At 44.8% G+C, this 23523-nt stretch overlaps 1 protein-coding gene across 1 annotated transcript in view; it reads left to right on the top strand.

Moving 5' to 3' along the window:
* Window positions 1–9645, top strand: part of fmnl1b (formin-like 1b) — a gene marked incomplete at both ends in the record, with an annotated part of 48101 nt that extends 38456 nt beyond the window's left edge. The window contains 8 exon segments of the mRNA XM_079261161.1: window positions 1–6; window positions 1909–1989; window positions 2067–2196; window positions 4712–4875; window positions 4955–5056; window positions 5129–5221; window positions 5295–5409; window positions 9545–9645. The exon segment at window positions 1–6 is cut by the window's left edge and continues 63 nt beyond it. Coding sequence (XP_079117287.1) covers window positions 1–6; window positions 1909–1989; window positions 2067–2196; window positions 4712–4875; window positions 4955–5056; window positions 5129–5221; window positions 5295–5409; window positions 9545–9645 — 792 coding nt within the window.
* Window positions 9646–23523: the final 13878 nt, after the last annotated feature.

Raw genomic sequence — 23523 nt, 5'->3', positions numbered from 1 at the left:
CTGGAGGTAATGATGGTCCTCTTCCACACCTGCCCAGCGCCAGATTCTGGATTAAAACACTACTTTTATATGTTTACAATACTTTCATTTAATGTAACGCTGATGCAAACTGAGGCTTAAGCTGTAACTCAACTTTATTTATAAAACCCTTTTAAAACGACCAGAATTGTAGATAATCAGCCAAAACAACAAGAGAATAAAACACTTGAAAGATAAATAACAAACTAACACTTCTAAGGAATAAGAAATTAAAACAGAATAAATAAATGAATAGTAAATAAAACCAGACTATACACCGACCAGAAGGACTGTCACACTGCGCGGAAAGCCGAGGAATAAAAACAAGTTTTAAGAGAAACGGTGAGGAAGCTCGTCTGATGTGGAGGAGGAGCTCACTCCACAGTGTTGGAGCGGAAACTGAAAAAGCTTTGTCCCCTCTGAGCTTCCGTTTGGACCTCGGTGCGTCCAGCAGGAGGTCAGCTGACCCGAGGCAGGAACATGGAGGTGGAGAAGCTCAGAGGTAAGGAGGGTCCGGTCCGTTTAACGTTTTAAAAACAAATCAAATAATCTTAAAATGAATTAAATGTACAGAAAGTTCCACAGAAGAATCCGATTCTCTCCCGGATGAGTCTGGTTGGTTGACTAAGTCCAGATGTTTTACATCAGAGTCCTTCTGGCAGGAAAAAGAGGAAATTTAAAGGTTTGGAAATAAGAACATAAAACGAGAAAAGGAAAAAGGTTTGCCATCTTGGGTACGTCACGATTCATTTAGGAAATGAAGCGTCTTTTTTTCTCCCTCTGTGGGTAAATTTATTCTACCAAACAATTTATCTCCACTATCTGTTGTTAATGTGGAATCAGAAATAAATGCAACACTTATTAGATTTATTTCTGATCTTGTTTCTGTGGAATCTGGAAAAACGTTTTGGAACAACCAGTTCCTCTAACTGGGCTGAATGGAGCTGCTGTAACGTTTGTTGTTTTATTCTTAGATTTTATTTTGGCATGAAGCAAAATGTTTCCAAACGCCGCCTTCAGACCCGATTAGGAAATCTCACACACTGAAGCTGCAGCTGCAAGGCTAGCTGCTAGCTTCCTGCTAGCTCTGGTGTTTACCACCCGGACACTTTAGAGTGACGTACTGGCGCGTCCTTCTGAAGTGTCCTGGTGGCAGCAGGATTCTTAGCTTCATCATTGCATTTCTTCCATCATGAAAAATAATCGTTTTAGAACACTTATAAATAATAAATGAATCGGCACGCGGTGCTTCGAGATGAATCGATTAAACGGTGAAATGCTTTGGAAGGAAGATGTAGTAACAGCAACTCGCTGTTTTTCTGTTGTTCCACAATCAGCTGAAACCTTCAGCTTAGCTTCATTTTACGTCTGATTTGTGTAAAGAAATAAGATATTTAACTGCCCAACCCTTATTTTATAAATATTTGGGGCTATTTATCAAATAAAGCTTTAGTCAAACAAGTCAGAAATAGTTCATGTAGGTATTTTATTCATTTTTTGGTGAAATATGTGAAAAGATGCGACTTGCCAGTGTCGTCACATCTTCTCTCCTTCACCTTGTGATGTTTTATAAAGTCAGTGATGAAACTGGGAGCTGCAGTTTCCCATCATCTGCCTGCCTCCACAAGATGCACGTCAATTTCGTCTCAACCTGATTTTCAGGGAGGAAAAATAGGTTTTTTACTTCTGAAACTCTGTTCAAGTTCACCTGCAGCCAACGACCCACAAACGCTGAAAGCAAGAAAATCAGTTCATGTTGCAAATATAAATTCTAAATAAGAATAAATTAAACATTTGTAGAAACAGATTATTTCAAACCACGAGGATTTCATGCAGGAAAGAAGGTAAAATGTGTTGGTTGTAACAAGTACTTGTGTCTTCTGATTCCAGATCATCCTGGCGTTTGGAAACTACATGAACAGCAGCAAGCGAGGGGCGGCGTACGGCTTCCGTCTGCAGAGTTTAGATCTGGTGAGATTAAAGCTTCATCTGCAGCAAGATGCTGATTTTACGGGTTTTTTTTTAACCTCTCTGACGTGTCCTTCAAGCTGCTCGACACCAAATCCACCGACCGCAGACAAACGCTGCTGCACTTCATCGTCGGCATCATCCAGGAGAAATACCCGGCTCTGCAGAGCTTCTACGCAGAGCTGCACTTCCTGGACAAGGCGGCGCTGGGTAAACACACCTCACACTCCAGCAGGAGATGATCCGACCATGTCAGACGTCAGATCCAAACCGATTTCATCTGAGACGTTTCTGCTGGGACACCACGTGAACATCTGAGACTGGATTTGTAGTTCCAGTCTTCTGGATGCAGCAGAAGCTGGGATTGAATTAAATTCAGTTTTCTTCTGGAGAAACGACTAAACTAACTAGACTGACTAACCGGACTAAAAGTAGTTTTTGGGCTGTGAATGTAAAACAAGATAATGTAATAATGATTTCATCCTCGGGTCGTCTGCAGCTGCAGCGTTGAAGCCTTCACACACCGACTATGAATATTTCTTCTGAGTAAAACTTCAGTATTTTGCATCGGATCGGTGTGAAGTCAACATGAACGTTGGCATCTCGACCAATCAGAGAAGACGTGGACTGATAGATCGGCAGTTGCAGCTCTGCAGGCTGCTGTGTCATCATGACGAGCGACTTTATTACTTCTTCTCTGCTTCTGAAAGCAAGCAGCTGCTGCTACAGCAGATCCTCCTGCAGACGTCTGGAAGTCTGTCCTGCAGCGGTCCAGATTCAGATCCGGGATTAAACAGGAAAACTCCCCGAGCTCTGCTCTCGTCTCCAGAACAGGATGAACGTTTAAACATCATCAGCGTGACGTTGCCGTGGCTTCACGTTGAATCCACTTTGTTCTAGTTTTCCTCATTTATCCACAATTTCTCATCATTCTCGGTGTGAAACTTTGAGAACTCACTTCCAAATTATTCACAACTTTGTGTTGTTTATTCACAGCGGTTGTGTTCTGTGAAGGTCTTTAGTCTGACCTCCATACATGTAACTTGTAGTCTAATAGAGTGGATGTTATTTCAGACAAGCCCACCTGGCGTCGCATCGCAGTGGAAAATCATCACCATGTGACACTCAGGTGTGAAATTCCATCACTTGATCCACAAATGGTTGGAAAGTTGAGACCAAAAACACAGAAAATGGAGAAAAGTTTTACTTTTAAAGCAGGAGTGTCCACCGAAAACAGAAAACATGTGAAACCTGCAGGACTTTCATCCGTTGATACCAGATCTGTAAATCTGTGTCCTGATGAAGGTGGTTTACTGAGCAGGAGGAATCCTGTGAAACTGCTCAGAGCTGACTGGAATGATGCAGATATTCTGTCCAGCTGCTCGATGCTGTGTCCGCTAACATCTGTCCCTGTCTTTACCTCTATGGAGGGAGAGACGTGTTCAGTTGCTGAGGTGTGGATAGGATCGGTGGCATCAGGCCGTTTCGTTGGGAATAAGACACAAATAAGAGATTAAAGTAACCTTTAATGGCACATTGTGGTCTGGAGAGAAGAAATGAGCTCCACCTGCTGAATAATCAGGTCTCAGCAGAGTCCTGCAGCCTGGTTGGACCACAGCTGAGCCCGCACCGCAGGACAGAACTGGATGTTATAGCAGCTACATGTTAGACTGGTTATCGGCTGCAGGGTGAATCTGAGACATTCAGAAAGACTGAGCATGTTGCAGTCTGAGTCGTGTGACGTCAGCACCTGCTAAAGCTTTGTGTCTGGATCATAGACTGTATATTAAAGATGGGCGGAGCCTCCATGACGTCACCTGTAGGTTTCTGAACAGCTGAACTGAAGCTCGGTGGGCGGTTCCTACCATCACCATCTAGGCAGGGGCATGCGCGTCGTCTCACCCGGAAAATACAAATAAGGGCAAAGAGGTGGAGCTGAGAGGGGGGGGGCTGTTAGTGTCATGGTGGATGATTGACATTGAGCGAACAACAAGCTTTCTGTAGCTAAGAGCTTACCGAGCTAAAGCTAAGTCACGTTGTTAACCAGCTAAAAACCGCGGTTGTTCTACGTTCTTCCTACTTCAAGCGGGAGATCGGGTACCTGTCAATCAAAAGGACACGCCCCTAAATATGCCGAACTTCAAGATAAAATTACTTTTAAACGGGCGAGTTAGAAAAAAATTCACTCCCCCCACAGTTGTCATGAAGGTAAACCTGACCTATTAAACCTAAAATGGATTTTTGTACCAGGCTGTAAACATGTTTATTTCTGCTGTGAAGTTGGTCTTTTTAACATGGGAGTCTATGGGGATTTGCCCTGTTTTGCAGCCCCTAGTGGATGAAGGGGGAACTGCAGTTTTATGCACTTCCACATAGGCTTCACTTTTAACCGCCGGAGGCTCCGTCCATCTTTCACATACGGTCTTTGGATGGATGGACCACATTTACAGGAGAACCCATCTGTCCTGGATGTGGACCAGTGGGAGTTAATCCAGATTCTAGCTCTGACACAAACCATCATGTGAATGAGGTTCGGTGTAAATAAGGAAGCAAAGTTATTTATTGTAGTGTGAGTTATGTTGTGTCTGTAAATCCAGCAGATATTAAACACAGTGCGTCGTGTGTTAGATGGTGGATGTTTCTGCATTTAACGCTGATTCATGACATCAAGTGGAACTTCGTCCCCCTATGATGGGATAACTGGATGTGTGGTTCTCCTCTCCAGTTTCGGTGGACAGCATCCTGCAGGATGTGCGAGCTCTGCAGAGAGGGATGGAGGGGACCAGGAGGGAGTTCTCTGAGGAGAACAACAACCCCGTGCTGCAGAAGTTCCTCAGCAGCAACGCTCAGCTGCTCGACTCCCTCGCGGCCGACGGAAAGACGGCGCAGGTGGGTTCCTTCAGCTCATCGTCTGCTTTGTGAGACGTCATGTCCGGGCTTCACACGTTGTGTTAAATCCACCTGACAGGACGCGTACGAGTCAGCCGTGGAGTACTTTGGAGAGAGCCCTAAAACCACGCCACCCTCCGTGTTCTTCCCCGTGTTTGTCAGGTTCATCAAAGCATTCAAGGTCAGAGCTGCTCAGTCAGACGGCAGGTTCTGCTGGTGCCATCAAATCATCTTTACTGGTTTTCTCTGACAGCAAGCTGAGCAGGACAACGAGCAGAGGAAGAGGCACACCCTGAACGTTGAAGCGTCGTTGACGACTCCAAAACCAGAAGCCAGCGGGAACAAGGTGGCGTCACCTTCACAGCAACGCTGCGGCTAAAGCGCGGCGTTTTCTTCATCACGACTGCTTGTTGTTTCAGGTTCCTGCGATGTCCAAACTACCGCACATGGATCTGATAGCAGAGCTGAAGAAGAGACAGGTGTCTCCTCTGATGAGGGAGGGGAAGGACGGTGCCATAGAGGACATCATCACAGGTACGAAACCAGCAGGAACTCGGCGGGTTCTATCATGGCTGGGACAAAGCTAAGCTAGCTGTGGATGCTAAGCTGTGTACTTTCTTTCTGTTCTTTGTCTCTCCTCCCTTCCTGCTTCAGCTCTTAAGTCTGTGCCCTTCACGGCTCGCTCTGCCAAGCGCTCCTCTCGCCTCTTCTGTGATTCTGTCTTCAGCGACGAGGTGATGCGTTTTTCAGTCCCTCCGAGCAGCTTCTGGTGTTCAGCCATAAAACATGCACACAAAGAGTAAAAGTCAAACTGCTGCTTTTCCAAGTGTCAGTGAAGTAAGCGCTGCAGCAGCTTTAGTTTTTGACAGTAAAGAACCATCAATGCTTTAAACTTTAATGCATGAAAATGGCAAGAAGAGATAAGTTTACCTTTACCTGTGTGGATGTGTGTGCATACATGACATATGTACATTAGGGCTGGGACGATACGCTTTTGTCCTGATTATATTTAAATTGCGATTCTTCCAAATCTTAGATATTGCTGTTTTTTTGTGGAGGAAACGCCCAAAAAATGTCTAAAAGTTTTTGTTTTTGCTCGTCGTTTTTCTTGATTTCAACGGTTGGACATTCCACTGACATTACTAAATATGGTTGTTATGTACTCATACAACACTCAAATGAAGTCTTTTTCTCAGGTTTACACAACTGGAGAACAGCTTAATGCTCTGCAACACACAGCTACACTGTGGTGCATTACACATATCTGAATACTTAATGGTGCCACTGCTGATTTAGGCTGTTTCATCTCATGCTGTGTAGTTAAAAACCGTGTATTTCCTGTGGAAATGAGCCGAAAAACACTCAAGACGACATGTGGTGTGATTGATTGCAAGGACAATACATGTGGACTGGGGGAGGACAAGGAGACAGGAAGAGTTCTGCATAAAGGTGCTGGAAGAACCACGGACGCCGTCACCTGTTGCCCATTAGTCGTCATGACAACATCTTCCAACAGACAGGCCGTTAAAGGGAGACACTGTGAGCTCCTCTGAGAACAAACCATATAACATATCCAAATCAATCTTTCACCATGAGGAACACAGGCATGTAACGTATTTCATCCCACTGTGAACAGATTTTTAACCAGCGGAGCAGGGACTAATAGACTCCCATTGGAGACCATTGGTCCCTATTGGGAGTCTGTCAGGGGAAAAGCAAACTTTTCGTCATTTGGAGTGCCACACCTCTACAGCTGCAGCTCCCAGCTCTTCCATTCATTGGACTTGGAGTTAAAACCAAAGATCTGTGACATTTTCATGTATGTCTGTAGGACAAAAGCTGAAGGACTTAAGAGAATTTGTTCACACTTCACAAACTTTAAACATTTACAGTGAGGCTAGAGTGGGAGGGGCAAACATGACATCAATGTAAAGTCCAATCTGAATATCCAATCACAAGGGATTGGACTAAAGGCTGAACGGTGTTTCTCGGTAAAAGGATGTGGAAATAGGAGCATTTCCTAAAGGCTAAATAAAATGTTGTAAAGTTACAGATTTTAAAAAGCATCATGGGTGGGAAAATCAAGGTTTTTTTGTTAATCCACTAAAAAAATGTGTTAGTTTTTATTGATCTTTTTACGTGTCTACTTGGGCATTATAGCAGCAGAATGATGGTCTGGTTACTGGTTTTTTTTCTCATTGAAATGAAGAAAAATGACAAGCAAAAGTTGTTGTTTTTTTTTTTTAAATCTACAAAAATCAATATGGAAGAATTGTCAGAATCACAATTTAAATTGAATCGGGACAAAAGCATATTGTCACAGCCCTAGTATAAAAGTCTGAGCAAAACTTTTGAGGGTTGCCAATGCAGCTACTGCCCACGTCCCAGAGCCGGTTGACAACAGCAAAGGTCCTACTGACTGAGGGAGGGGCTGTGAACAGACACACTGACAGTATGATGTATGGGAAGGGTGGGGAGGTCTTAGCCCTGTTGGATCCTTTTAAATTAAATCAGCTGTGATCGACCAGGGATCCAATGAAAACCTGCAGGACCACAGTTCCCCATACCTGATGTGTAGTGTCTGTGTGTGTTCATGTTCATTATATGACGGCAGTTAATCACTTATACACATTTAGACACAGTGGTCAATAGCAATTATAATGCCAACTGTCTGCACTACTTCCGACTTAGACTTTATTGTCCCCAAAGGGAAATTCTTTTTCACGTACACAGCACATGAATGACAACAGACCACAGAAACAACATGCAAATACAATGAACAGAGTACACTCAGCGCCCCCTGCTGTTTAGAAATGTTATGACTGAGGGGATCAGGCTTTTTCCCAACCGAGCCTTTTTGCACCTGAGCACCCTGTACCTCTGTCCTGAAGGAAGAGGGGTACACACACATAGTTCAGCCAGTTAAATCACTGTAATATCGCTTCCTTACCGGCATCGCTACAGCAAAGTGTTGATCAACTGTCAGCTTCTGACAGGTGCAGCAGCGAAACACACAACTACTACACTGAGCCCAACATATAATAGTTCCTATACAGTTGGATATTTAATACATTTTGTACAACGAAATAAACATTTGTTATAAAATGTTTAAACTCAGCAGGGAAGCTAGTGGTTCATTCATGAAGGTTTAGATGGAAACGGTGACCACGCCCATCTGTTTTAGATAAAAGCCCGGGGTGGACTCCATGAAAGGAGGACACTTTATATAAAACTGTTCCAGCAACTTTTATCTGAAGTTAACATGGTGATCCAGTGAGTCAGAAGACACTCAATGACATTTTGGAGCTCGCCGAGTCTTTCACATGTGATTGGCTCATTACATACATGTAATAAATAGCTGAACGGGCAAAATGACTCAGCAGGAATCAGTGTGCTAACTAACTGTAACACAAATAAAGCTGCATTGCTGAACTTTGGTCATTATGGTGTCTCCTAATGCTGGATGAGTCAGCATCTGTCTTTGTCCAGTCTCTTCTCTGAGATCTCTCCAGCCAGTAAAAGTCATGACTGGTGTTTGTAATGCAGCGTATGGAAGGTAGCCATGTAGCATCACTACAACAACCCTTCTCCCTCATGTCCCCTTTAAATTCATTGTTCAATCCATTTAATAGAAATAAACATACGCATAAATGCTAAAAACAAGTGTTTTGTGATCTTCTATAGTTTATAAACTTCTTAGCTAAGTTTAGGGGTTATTAAAATGCAGCTGATGTTTCCTCCTGTGTTTCTTGGTTGAATCCATTCAGTTACTGGTGTGTCATCTAGATGCTGATGTGTGGTTGTAAAGCAAGCTGACACAATGGCATGTTACATGCATGTCAGAGCAGCACATTAACTGTAAAAACTGTGTGATATGTTATACAAGCATGTACAATAGTACCAATAAAAATGGTATTTGTGAGCAGATGAGCATCCATGTGACAGACCGGCTTGCCTTGGATGAAGTGGAATCAACATGTGCTCTCTGAACGCCACACTGCAACTTTCTAAGCTTAGAAACTCGAGTCACTATCAGACTTTTGCTGGCTGGAGAGAGCTCAGAGAAGAGACAGGATGAATTTGGACGCCTAATTAGTCCCAAAGACAAAATCACCTACAGACAGGAGGCGTATACATAACTGCTACGTTATCAACCTCACACAGTTCTGCCATCAGCAGTCAGGCCACACAAGCTAACCACCGCTACCCACTCAGGCCACACAAGCTAACCACCGCTACCCACAGCTACCCACTCAGGCCACACAGGCTAACCACGGCTATCCACTTAGGCTAACCACGGCTACCCACTCAGGCCACACAAGCTAACCACTCAGGCTACACAAGCTACCCACTCAGGCCACCCACTCAGGCCACACAAGCTAACCACGGCTACCCACTCAGGCCACACAAGCTAACCACTCAGGCTACACAAGCTACCCACTCAGGCCACACAAGCTACCCACTCAGGCCACCCACTCAGGCCACACAAGCTAACCACGGCTACCCACTCAGGCCACACAAGCTAACCACGGCTACCCACTCAGGCCAGCAAAGCTGGATAATTTGCAACATAAGCAACAGCTTCAACAGAACCTGCTGGTTTATCAGAATATTCAACATGCAGACGGTGTTGAGGTGTTTCTCTGACGCGTGTCTGTCTTTACCTCAGATTTAAGGAATCAGCCGTACAGACGGGCGGACGGCGGTCGCCGCAGCAACAAGTGGAAACCAGGACAACAGCTTCACGTCTGCTCAGACATCTCCCTGTGAACAAGCACAAGCATCGTTAGCTGCTGCACGCTGATGGAGGCGGGAAGAGCGTAAACGTCCCACCTGCAGCACAAACAGCATCAGCTGGACGCCTCCTGAACGTCCTTCACACGACTCAAACGGGCCGTGTGACCTGATTTGAATAATTGAATGTTAAAGATGGAGAATGATCTGCTCTGCTTGAGGCTAATGACACTGGATGTCACAGGAGCTAATCTAGACAATTACATGGAAGACTGAGTCGCTCGGCTGAGAGGAAACATGAGAGCTTCATTAAAGCTGCGCACATACGAGCCGCCATGAAAAGAGGATCTTCAGAGGCGTTAGAGAGAAACTGACTCATAAATCATTCTAATAGTTTCCTTAAAAAGACTTTTTACCAGTTCAAGTAGAATATTAATTCCTTCTGCTCGCTCTTAAACATGAAGATTTGTAATATAATTAAATTATTTTTAATACAGAAATACATCCTGGATTTCTGTTTTGCTTCTACATTTCAGCAAATAAAGAGTTTTATACTGTTGTTGGTTGTTTGTCTGGGATATTTTTACTAAGTCGTGATTGGACTCACCGTGTCTGCAGTCTCCATGGTGGACAGCTGGCAGTACGTTCTGGATATGCAAACAGCGTTTGATCGGTCGTCATAAATACAAGCATATCTGCCTGGTAGTCCTGGTTTTTCCTCCCATACCTGAAGGCATCACCATGAAACGTCTCTGTTACCCTGCTGACAGAAAATCACAATGAATTCTGGAGAACTGGACGACTTCTTCACACAGAGTCCAGCGTAGAGTAGAGCTGCTCGATTATGACAAAAATTATAATCACAATTATTTTGACTGAAATTCAGATCTTGATTAACACAATTATCCAGTATTTATAAACAACGCTGCACGTCGTGGTGTTCTAGACTCCGTGTCATACATTATAACCGTCTAATGGACGGTTCAGAGTTGTTTAATCCACTTTTACCGCTTATATAGGAAATATTTTACGTTGGCCTGGATGTACGTTTTATGCCAAACAACGTTTGTCTCATTCACCTGTTAAAAGACGGCTGATCTGAACCAGTTGATTAACGCGTTGCTATGGTAACGCCCCGTAACGGAGGGATCCTACAGTGTTTAACTCGCCGAACTATGTATAGGAAAATAATGCAGCCAGTTCTCACTGACAATGGTATAAACTATGTTTAGGTGAACTTCCACAACCTACTGCAGTTATTCTACATGGACCTGCAGCCGGAGCCGACTGAGACTGGCCGCCTGGGAGTGCTTTAGGACGGGAGAGGCTCCCGCTGCTCCTTCCTTACAGTAACTGCAGAACAATATGTGCCTTCAAGTCAGTCGCCAAAACACCAGAAAAGTCTCCAATAACTCCAGTAAAAGCTGCTAGATTTGTCGCTTTTAACAAAAAAAGTCTCCAGATTTAGCGAGAAAGTCTCCAAGTTGGCAACAGTGTCTGAATGAAAGCAAAGCGGCTGTGGGAGGAGTTTACAGCACAGCGCTGCAACGCCAGAGACGCTCGATTAGCAGCTGAAGACAGCAGGAGAGGAAACTGCAGAGAGAAAAATAATCACACCCTTTTAGTTTTATCATCGTTAAAAACCCAGATCGTACCAGGGTTTTTAATTATACACTTAAGAATAGTAACATGCCAGTCTCATGGTCTGAGGCCATAATTTCAGTCATTCATAAAGAAGATGCTGCGCATTGTGATGGCTATAGACCGATTAGTCTGCTATGCAATGACTTAAAACTGCTGACTAATATCCTAGCAAAAAGGATACAAAACCATGTTAAAAAACTTATTCACCCAGATCAAACAGGGTTTATTCCAAATCGACACAGTGCCAATAATATGAGAAGGACCTTAAATATCATGACACAGGCCAAAAATAATAGTCAAAATTCAATGCTAATTAGTTTTGATGCTCAGAAAGCATTTGATACTGTCAATTGGCAGTTTCTCTACAAAACACTGTCAGTTATGGGCTTTCACCCACAATTTGTGGAGTGGATAAAGACAATTTATACAAATCCTAAATCGCGGGTCAGGGTGAATGGGTGCTGCTCGGATTTCTTTTACTTGGAAAGAGGTGTCCGCCAGGGCGATTGTCTCAGCCCCTTGTTATTTGCAATTAATATTGAACCGCTTGCTGCATTAATCAGGATGAATAAAGATATCAAAGGCATTGAAGATAGAAATAAGAAAGAACACAAGATTTCCCTCTTTGCTGATGATATCTTGACATATATTAGTGACCCAGCCAGATCTTTACCCTCACTTATGAAAGTTTTTGAAGACTATGGTAAATTTTCAGGTTATCAAATAAATCAATCAAAATCAGAAGCAATGATGTTAAAAGGCCAATGGCCTACAAATTTTAAAAATCAGTTTAATTTTCGAATGTCCACTCAAGGATTCAGATATTTGGGCATTATTATCACTCCAAACATTTCACATTTATTCAAAGCTAATTATGGTAAATTAATGGATGAACTTAAAAAAGACTTTATAAGATGGGAAGTTTTACCTCTGTCACTTGTAGGGAGGATTGAAACAATTAGAATGAACGTATTGCCAAGGTTGCTTTTTCTGTTTCAGTCACTGCCTATAAAAATTCCAATGTCTACATTTAAGACACTTAATAAATGGATTTCAAAATTTATTTGGCAGAATAAACGTCCAAGAATTAAACTTAAAACTCTTATGTGTCCAAAGGAACTTGGTGGATTAAATGTTCCAAATTTGAAAAATTATTATTTTGCGGCTCAGCTTCGGTCAATAACAACATGGATCTGTCAAGAGGAGGATACAATATGGTATAGGATGGAACAAGCTGATTGTCAAGATATTTTTCTTGATACAATTCCATTTTTAAATCTTGATGTACTGCCAAAAAAGAAAATTGCAAATGAATGGGTCAGAACCACTCTCTCCATATGGTCTAATATCAGAAAGATACTAAATATCCCTAGCTCTATCTGTAGGCTGATAAGAATTTATCATAACCTGGAGTTCCCTCCTTCTTCTGAGTTTAAAACTTGGGCTGAAAAAGGCCTCGTTTTGTTGGGCCAAATGGTTCAACAAAAATACAACCTCCCAACCCAAGATTTCTATAAATATTTACAATTAAGACATTACTTACAGAAACATAACTATTTGACTTCCTTTCAGACTCCACCTTCTAATATAGAATGTTTTTTTATGTCAGTTATCAAAAAAACAACAACTAGTAGATATATATCTCATGCCTATAAAATATTACAAGAGCAAAGTGTAGAGAACACACTGGATATAAAAGGAAAGTGGGAATTGGAAATGAACACTATTATCAAGGATGAAGACTGGGAACAGACATTGAAAGAGGGACATAAAATAACAAATAGTCCGGTACTAAGGGAGTTTGAATGGAAAACTAAAATTAGATTTTTTAGAACTCCTCTCATCACATCAAAATTTGGTAAAACTTCAAATCAGTGTTGGAGAGGTTGTGGCCATGTGGGAGACCATACTCATGTATTTTGGGATTGTCCAAAATTGACAAATTATTGGAAAGATATCCAACGTGAAATTCAAAACTGTATAGGTGTCAAAATCCCGTTGGATCCAAATGTCATAATACTGGGAATTTTCTCAGACCAAATTGTAATGTTATCCAGTTAAGACTATTACTTTTACTTGCTAAGAAAATGATTACGGTCTCCTGGCTCAAGCCTCAACCTCCCAATATTATACAATGGAAGAACAAACTGAAGGAAGTTTATAATATGGAATTTATTACAGCAAGACTACAAATGAAGATGGATATATTTATGGACAGATGGTCTACAATTCAGAACTATATTTCGGATTTAGTTTAGTTTCTGCTTATTTTTGTGAAAAATGCCTACACTGTACTGTGCCTATTGCATTTGTTTGATTTGTTTTGTTTTTAGTACAACTGTGATGTTTGCACTAAAGATTGCGAATAAAGAATAAGTTAAAAAAAACAAAAAAACCCAGATCGTACTGAGATTAAAATCCGATTTAATCAGTCAGCCCTAGCATAGAGTTCGGTCGGAAACGTTGGATTATTCCACACACCTGTAGCTCCGATCGGACGAGACGGCGAGGACTTCTGCCATCTAGAGGTAGAGATGAGAACAGCGGTTACACAGAGTTGTAACTGGACGGTGGCCATCGGTGGCCAAATTTCTTTAGAGATGAACACGCTTTTATCAGAGAAGATTCAGCAGCTTCTATCACCCAAAAAAAAAAAACTGAGTCCACATCACCTCTATTTTTAGAAACAAATCCATCCACACATAACAGCATAACGGCATTGTTAAAAACATCGCCTCTTATCCTGACCAATCAGATAACTTTCCATCTCATGACGTCACTTCCACAAAACACACAACTCGCCTCTAACGTGATCTGGTTGGAGGGAACAACTGTCCTTCATCTCGTCCTTCGTGGAGCACTACTGGTGTAAAAAACACACAAAGCGCCGGGACAATAAATAACGCCAACACAGTTCTGAGGACGTCCATGTTGTTGGAAACAAAGGTCGCACGTGTGACGTCATGGCAACGTTTCAGCACCTAAAACCCGGTTATACACGTCCACATGCAGACGGAGTATTCACACATCTTCACCTCGGTCGGAGGTTATTAAAGAATCATTTTTGATGAATAAATCTGCATTTTTGTGTGGAAGACATGAAGAATCAGAGAAAAATGTTTTGGTTTTGTGAGATACCTGCTTCGTGTGGACAAGGTTGTCCGACTATCGCTGCTGTTAGATCAGCTGATGAACCGAAGTTGGCCCGAGCTCCCCTACAGGTTGTCTCTTCTTCATCTAAAATAAACTTTTACTCATCGGCTTTCAAACTAATCTGAGTTTCTGTCTCCTGAACTTTTTACATTTCTTCATCTCCCTCGTGGATTTTTACACCACAAGGCCCAGAACAACCAAAAACAGTTTTTCTGCCTGTTTTAACAATAAAACATCCATCTTGTCAAATTGTCTTGATAGAAATCAGATAAACACAAGAAAAAGGAATTTTATGATCTTCCAGCCTGTTTGGATGAACACAGAGCTGCTTTTATACCAACCAGGTGAAACTGGATCATTTCTCACCGTACATCAGCGTGCTGACGGCACGAATCTGACCTGCTGCTGCAGGAATAAATCCATGATGCGGTTTTTCTGGAATCACATAGAAGCCACATCCTGACGAGGAAGATGGAGGATGAAGAGCAGAAAAACTGGAAGCATCTCCTGGATCTGTAGTCTGAGGAAAAACATGACATTTACAGCAGGTTGTGTGTTTATATATATATTTTTTTTTGTCTTGTCCAGCATTTAGGCAGCAGAATGATGGTCTGGATGTTCTGCTGAGCAAATTTTCTCTGCCAAGGGAAGCTTTATAGATATAATGATCCCCTTGACTTTCTGAATTTTTATTTTATTTCTATATTTATTTTGTATTGTTGTTTGAATTGTAGCGTTTGTACTGCTGGACCAGAGAGGACAGACGGAAGACAGAAAGAGAAAGGAGAAAAAACACCTCATAAGAAAAGTGAAAGAGATAAAGGGAGAGAAAAAAAAACTAATAACCCAAAAACAAAAAGAAAGAAAACAACCTACAGATGTATACATACACACACATACACACGCATAAATACACATACATATACACACACGTATACACACATAATATATATATATATATATACATATGTACACATATACATATACACACACACCTCTATGCACACACACACATACATACGTACAAACATATACGCACTCGCCAGTATTAACACACATACATACACATACAAGCCAACTTTAGATCATAGTAACTAAACTATGAATGTAAAAAGTTAAATATAAATGAGAAACAAGCAGAAATGAGAAAACCAGCTGCTGTTAGTGAATAAAACTGCGTGACGACTCGGTGACTGTGTCACATGCAGAACATGCAGAGTGGAACGTGTTCCGGAAAAGGTGATCATGCCAGTGTGACCCCTCCCACACAAAGGCAAGAGACCCGGGCCATCGGCAGCCACCCCCAGGCGCAGACCCCAACCGCCCCACCCCGGAGCCAGCCATGCACCCACCCAGGAGGAGGCAGAGGGGGGTCCCAGCCAGAGTCCCCCGCAGTCAGGGGGAACAGGCCCCAGCAGGCCCGGACCAGCGAGGACCGGCCCCGCCGGGCACCGGCCACCCAGGGCAGACAGAGCGCGGGCCCCACGGCCTCAAGAGCCCAGAAGCAACCCCCCACCCCCGCAGGCAGAGGGCCCAGCCCACACCGACGGAGGGCCGGGATCCCCAGACCGCCACCGAGCGGCAGCCAGGCCGCACCCCAGTGCGCCAGCAGCGCTCCCCGAGCACCAAGACCCTCCACGCACCCACATGTGCACACACACACACGCACACACACACACGCACACACACACACACACACACATGTGCACACACACACACACACCCACACGCATCCACACTTCCTCCTTAAACACACCCTATCCACCCATTCTCTTACACACGCTCAAACTCACACTCTCCTACCCCCGTTCTTTATACACACACACCCCCTCACACACACATCCCTGCTCCCTCTATAATCACCCATTCTTCCATACACGCATACCCCACTCTACACACACACACACACATACCTCCCTACACCCCTCTATCCACATTCACACTCCTCATTGTACACCCACCCCATCACTTCCCTGTACCACCAACATAACCCCACATACACACCCCCACCCATCTGCATACACCCCCCCTTCCTCCTATCCCAGCGGCCACTTTCCTAAATTCTTTCACCCTGATCCCCCCCCCACCCTAACATTCAGTCACCACTTCCCCTGTGAGATACCCCCGGGGGAGCAGGGGATAGGAGGGCCCCGATCAGGGCCCCACAACTACCCCCCACCCCTGTCAATGCCCCCCCACCACTCCACACATGCAGCCGATCCAGCACCACCCAGGGCCAGCAGCAGTCCCACCCCCGCCAGGCCAGCCCAGACCCAGGCCCCCTGAACAGCACCCCTCCCCCGCCCAAACTCCTCCGGCACAGCCCCAGAAATAGGGGCGTGGCAGGACCCCATCGTCACCCCCTCCCTCCCAGCTTATGAATGATTGTGAAGTGTGTGTTGTTTGCAATTAAAATTGGGAAGAAGTAACCACATCATGTTGGGAGCGGGACCACCAAAGCAGCCCCGCCCACCGCACACTGCATGGCCCGCCCCCCAAAATATGTCCATGTGTTGTCAGTGTGTGTTTTTTGTGTTATGTTGACTAAGTGTAATTAAAACTGGGAGGTGAACCGATGCTGGGTGCAGCGATGGAGACCACCTTGATGGCCTCTCTCACCATCCAGATCAACGTGTCCACCTCCCAACGCCCTGCCTGTGTGGTGGAAGAAGGGAAGGAGGGGGGTCCGGGGATTTAGGTCCCGAGGGAAGCGCGCCTCCCTCAAGAAGATGAGCCACCTGCAGCACAAGGCACGTCCCCCATTCCCGGGGCCCCCGAAGGCCAGGACAGGCCAAGGGCAGCTGCCCCAACAACCAGGGCCCTCAGCAACCCCAATAAAGGAGCCGCCACCGGCCCCAGAAGGCACCAACGAACCACATGCAAAAGTGGGGGGGGGGCAAAGAAGAGGAGGGGCGGGAGAAGGAGAGACAGACCAAGGGCCCACCGCCCCCACACCCCTAGGAGACGCCCCCACCCAGAGACACGTTGCATTCCCTCCTCCTTTACACACCAACACATTCACACCCCCTCACCACCAGGTTGTGTGTTTATAAAAAGTTCAAATGTTTAAAACTTTACGCTCTTTGTCCTCACAGGAAACGTTCATGTTTTTCTCCTTTTAAGTTCATTTACTGACATTATTATAGTTATAGATGTGATGATATTACTGATGAAAATGAAACATCTACCTTTCTGGAGAGTTTATTTCATCTGAACGTAGACTGATTGTGGCAGCAGTGATGAGGAGGAGGATGAAGGTCAAGCTCGCGTAATTACTCCGTTTCTCTGACTCGGTTGGAGATGCTCGCGGCCTTCGGCTCGTCGCGCTGAAGACGAAGCAGCACTTTAACACTGATTAGTGTCGATCGGCGTGAGGGCCGACTGAACGATGCTGAGATGATTCTGCAGCCCGAAGGAGCCGCGTTTGTTTTCAACAAGCAGCTTCTGTCTAAAGTCTGACATCACAACAAATGTGTGATTTTCTTCATTTCTAGAGAAAACTGCAAACATCCTGGACTATAAAACATCATTAAGCGAATAAAACATAAAAGCGGGAGTTGACTGAACTAATCGAACATTTTCTGCTGGATTAAGACAAAAACAATCGATTAATCTGGGATTATAAAACATTTCATGCAGGTTTTCATGGGAAACAGTCATTTTACTAACTACAGTTTGATCCTGCTTGCTCAGGATGGGAGATTGAGTTGGACTCAACTCAATCTGTTGGTTTCCTTATATAGGCTGTTATGAATTGGCCTTCATTATGTTTTCCCCTCTGTCTGTAAAGCGTCTTGAGATGGCATTGCCGTGATTTGACGCTATATAAATAAAGTTGAATTGAATTGAGTTGAATCCGGTGGATGGAAGTTTTACAGCGAAGCTCCAACAGAAATTCGGAGGATTTTTCCAAACATGAAGCATAAATTCAGCTTTATTTTAAAGGTTTGGTGAATGTTTAAAATGAGAGGAAATGTGTGCAACGTGTTGTCAGCAGACGTTACTCTTTGTTTTGGACTTTGTTTACTTGTTTATTTATTGTCTTCGCTGCGTTTGCTGGCGACAGAAATGGTTTTTATGAGCTTTCAGCTGAGATTCTGGACTTTCTGTAAAGACCACACGTCTATAGTGACATCACTGACCTGATGAAACCGGATGTTTAGTCCCGGAGCCCCCGCCGCTGGGGGCTTTGGGGTGGAAGAGGTCAGACGGGAGCACCAGCTGTTTCATCTGAGGCCTGTGTTGAAGCGCCATCAGAGGACCGGAGCTCCTTTCTGTCAGTAACATCTAACAGACTTTTACCACCCAGTTATTTTAAGTCTTTTAGTCTGAATATGCTGCTGGCGGCACACCGGCTCCCTGCATGGCAGGAACTGCCTGAATTTCACAATATTGTTAAAGTGTGTTTATAGATTAATGGACTTCCTGCCACCATTCTGAATCCTTGGATCTGAGCCGCTTCGTTCCTGCGGATGCGACTACTTCGCCTTCCTGCCAAGGACCTGGGAGATCATCTGGACCAGGTTCTGTCCTTTAACTCGCATCTCAAACAGGTTCCTCCAGCAGAGCTTCAGGCTGCAGGTTTACTGCTGGTTCCGGAAGGATCTAAAGGTAAAACGGGAGGCAGAACCTTCAGTTCCCCGACCCCTCGCTGTGGAACCAGGTCCCAGTTTGGCTTCAGTCTCAGGGCTGATATGTTGGACTTGTTGAACTTCCTTCTCTTTTCCTCCTCAGCAGACGCTCCTGGTTAGTTGGACAAAGGTATTGGTTCAGTTTTATCATGTTAATGCAGAAATCGTTTATCATCATGCAGCTTTACCTCAGGCGTAGCCGTAGAACAGGTACATAGATCAGCAACGCCGGTCCTGGATCTGTCCCCTGCAGCAACTTAAATGTTTCAGATTTCACATAAATTTCAGGATCAGACAAACAACCTGAGTTTATTCAGAAAGAAGTTTCTATTTATTGATTAAAAATCTCATCAAACCTTCATGTGAAAAATTTCACATGTGTAAAGAACCTCCTCCCTGAGCCGTCACCTTATCGTGGTGGAGGGGTTTGTGTGTCCCGAAGATCCTAGCAGCTATGTTGTCGGGGGTTTATGTCCCTGGTAGGGTCACCCCTGACAAACAGGTGTCTAGGGGAGGGACCGAGTCTCTATGATGGCAACTATTGGCATAAATGTTCCCTTGCCCGACGTGGGTCACCGGGACCGGGAGGCGGGGTACGAGAGCGAGCGTCTGGTGGCCGGGCCTTCGCCCATGGGGCCCGGTCGGGCTCAGCCCGAAAGGGTTACATGGGCCCCGCCTCCCGTGGGCTCACCATCTGTGGGAGGAGCCGTAGGGGTCGGGTGCAATGTGAGCTGGGCGGCAGCAAGAGGCGGGGACCCTGGCGGTCCGATCCCCGGCTGCAGAAGCTGGCTCTAGGGACGTGGAACGTCACCTCTCTGGTGGGGAAGGAGCCTGAGCTTGTGCACGAGGTTGAGCGGTTCCGGCTAGATATAGTTGGACTCACCTCGACGCATGGCTTGGGCTCTGGAACCAGAACCCTCGAGAGGGGCTGGACCTTCTTCCACTCTGGAGTTGCTCATGGTGGGAGGCGCCGAGCAGGTGTGGGCATTCTCATCAGCCCCCAGCTTGGTGCCTGCACGTTGGGGTTTACCCCGGTGGATGAAAGGGTAGTTTCCCTCCGCCTCCGGGTGGGGGGACGGGTCCTGACTGTTGTCTGTGCTTATGCACCGAACAGCAGTTCAGAGTACCCACCCTTTCTGGGGTCCTTGGAGGGAGTGCTGGAGGGTGCTCCTTCTGGGGACTCCATAGTTCTGCTGGGGGACTTCAATGCTCACGTGGGCAATGACAGTGAGACCTGGAGGGGAGTGATTGGGAGGCATGGTCCCCCCCTCCTGAACCCAAATGGTGTTTTGTTATTGGACTTCTGTGCTCGTCATGGATTGTCCATAACGAACACCATGTTCCAACATAAGAGTGTCCATATGTACACCTGGCATCAGGACTCCCTGGGCCACAGTTCGATGCTGAGGCTGCTGCCCACCACCCCGATTAGTGGTAGAAAATGAACCGATGGATCTGCAAAGAAACATCTGGAGGCTTCTGGAAAGATATTCTTCAGACAAACGTTGAACTTCGTGGCAGGTGTCTGCTGGAAAGATAAAACAGAACATCCAGCATGGTGGCGGCAGTGTGATGGTCTGGGGCTGCTCTGTTGCTCCAGGACCTGGACCACTTACTGGGATTGATGGAACCATGAATTCCACTGTCTACCAGAACATCGTTCGGCCATCAGTTCGTCAGCTCAAGCGGACTTGGGTTCTGCAACAGGACGACGACCCAAGACACGGCAGCTAGTCCGCCTCTGAACGACTGACGGTTCTGGAGGCCGAGTCAGAGTCCAGAGGTGGATCCTGATAAAATGCTGAATTGGGACGAGTTCAGGCTGGTAAAGCCTCCAATGTGGCCGGGTTAAAGAAGTCCTGTGTGGGAGATAAAGACAAAACTCCCCCACAGCAACGTGAAAGACTCATCGCCACTTATAGCTTTTTAGTTTACATTTCCCTTTTACAAATAAATCATTTAAAATCTGCATTCTGTATTTACTCAGGTTGTGTTTGTCTAATATTAATGTTATGTGAAAATCTGACACATTTGACAAATTTGTCAACTGTGTGTGTGTGTGGAAGGGGGAGGGCGTGGGGCTCATCATGCACTTCATCAGGTCTGCAGCAGAGCGCCACAGCAAACCTTTACTGCAGAGGTAAAGAAGCAGCGAGCTCGTCTGCAGAGCGAAGCATCTGCATCCTCTCTCTGTTTCCAGCAGTTGCTTCGACTCGGAGTAGGATGAACCCAGAAATCCTCCAGCTGATGCGACTTCTCTCCCCTGGAAGCTTAAGGATGCTCCGACTTGGTTCAGCTTTGTCTCTGTGTTGCGTAATATCTCCGTGGATACGGCCGAAGGGAAGAATCCCACCTCACGGCAGCAGCTCAGTTAGACGTAATTAAATTTGACATTTTAAATGGAACCAGTTTCTGACTCAGTTCAAACCATTACCCAGAGCTGCGTAATGTTTACACAACACATCAGGCTTTAATGGAGGTCAGCGGCAACGGCTGCACCTTCATCTTCCTCCCGATGAGTCATTAAACCTCCATCTGATCTGCATAAACATGACTTGACCCCGTCGTCGCAGCTCGGCTTTAACCAGCACAAGCGCTCAGCTCAGAGGCGTTAATTTGTGGTATTTATCTGTGAACACACACCAACAACAGTCTGAAGCTGCTGCAGTGTGTGTGTGTGTGTGTGTTTACTCCTCAGACAGCTGCTCTCATGTAAATCAAAAGGTTTGATTTGTACCAAATGACTTCCTATATGACAGAAACATAATAAATAACCTGATAATGTGTTTATTGAAACATTATAATCTGGATTAAATGACTTTATAGACTCCTCACCTCTGCTTGAAGATGTGATAAACCAGCCTCCAGGTGATCCGGCGACGCTGCTCGCAGGTATCACGGCTCCAAACTCCAGGTTACAGATATAAAGCTGATGAATTTTCTCAGTAAATCCTTCACTTAAATCTGAATTTACAATACTTTGCACAAACATCCATGTTCCTGTCAGGCTGAATCCTGATCAGAGATGTTTAGAGCTCCAGATATAGCTTCATAGGAAACCTCTGAATGAGGAGGAATCCCTGCTGCAGGACTTTAACACTCTGACAAACTAAAAGATGATCAGACTTGTTGGAACAAACTCCGGAAGCCTCCTGTGACAGAAACAAACCAGAATGTGTTTCAGGTTTCAGTGCATGCTCATTCATGCACTCAGACATTCATCGTGTCGCATGCTGGCTGCTTCAACTCAGATAATCACAGTAGCTGTACAGACATGTAATCACTTTGTTTATACAATTAAAACAATTTAATCCAAGATTGTAGCTGGAAAAATCAAATATTTTTGTTATAAATTTTACAGTTAGAGTTGACTTAGGGGATCCTTAACCATCCCTTTAGTTATGCCGTCATAAACCTTGGCCGAAAATGTAATTTGAGAATCTATAATTCACTTTACATGTCTTTAAAGCGCCATTAGCGAATGTAGGCGAGTAACCAGTAGGGGGCACGGTTGCAAACAGTTTGTAAGGTTCCACCGTCAACGATGGGGAAAAGTTTTAAAGTCTGTTCTTACCACAGACTGCATATAAATAAAGACGTGACGTCACCCGTAGGTTTCTGAACAGCTGAATTGAAGCTCTATGGGCGATTCCTACTGGCGTCATCTTGGCAGTGCTACGTATGTCGTCTCTCTAGGAAAATACAAACATCGACAGAGATGGAGCTGAGAGGGGGACTGTGAGCGTAGAGGTGGAGGATTGACATCCATCAAACTCCACCTGCCTGTAGCAAAGAGCTAACTGAGCTAACCAACTGACGGAGGATAGGCGAGCTGAAGCTAAGACCTAACTGAGCTATCCACCTGATGGAGGATAGACGAGCTAAAGCTAAGAGCTAACTGAGCTAACCAACTAATGGAAGATAGACGAGCTAAAGCTAAGAACTAACTGAGCTAACCAACTGATGGAGGATAGGCAAACTGAAGCTAAGAGCTAACTGAGCTAACCAACTGATGGAGGATAGGCAAACTGAAGCTAAGAGCTAACTGAGCTAACTAACTGATGGAAGATAGACGAGCTAAAGCTAAGAGTTAACTGAGCTAACCAACTGATGGAGGATAGGCGAGCTAAAGCTAAGACTTAACTGAGCTAACCAAATGATGGAGGATAGGCGAGCTAAAGCTAAGAGCTAACTGAGCTAACCAACTAATGGAAGATAGACGAGCTAAAGCTAAGAACTAACTGAGCTAACCAAATGATGGAGGATAGGCGAGCTAAAGCTAAGAGCTAACTGAGCTAACCAACTGATGGAGGATAGGCAAACTGAAGCTAAGAGCTAACTGAGCTAACCAAATGATGGAGGATAGGCAAGCTGAAGCTAAGAGTTAACTGAGCTAACCAACTGATGGAGTATAGACGAGCTAAAGCTAAGAGTTAACTGAGCTAACCAACTGATGGAGGATAGGTGAGCTGAAGCTAAGAGCTAA

The sequence above is a fragment of the Telmatherina bonti genome (genome assembly GCF_933228915.1).
Source record: "Telmatherina bonti genome assembly, chromosome: 21".
In the NCBI taxonomy this organism is placed as follows: Eukaryota; Metazoa; Chordata; class Actinopteri; order Atheriniformes; family Telmatherinidae; genus Telmatherina; species Telmatherina bonti.
This window is presented reverse-complemented; position numbering and strand designations above follow the sequence as displayed.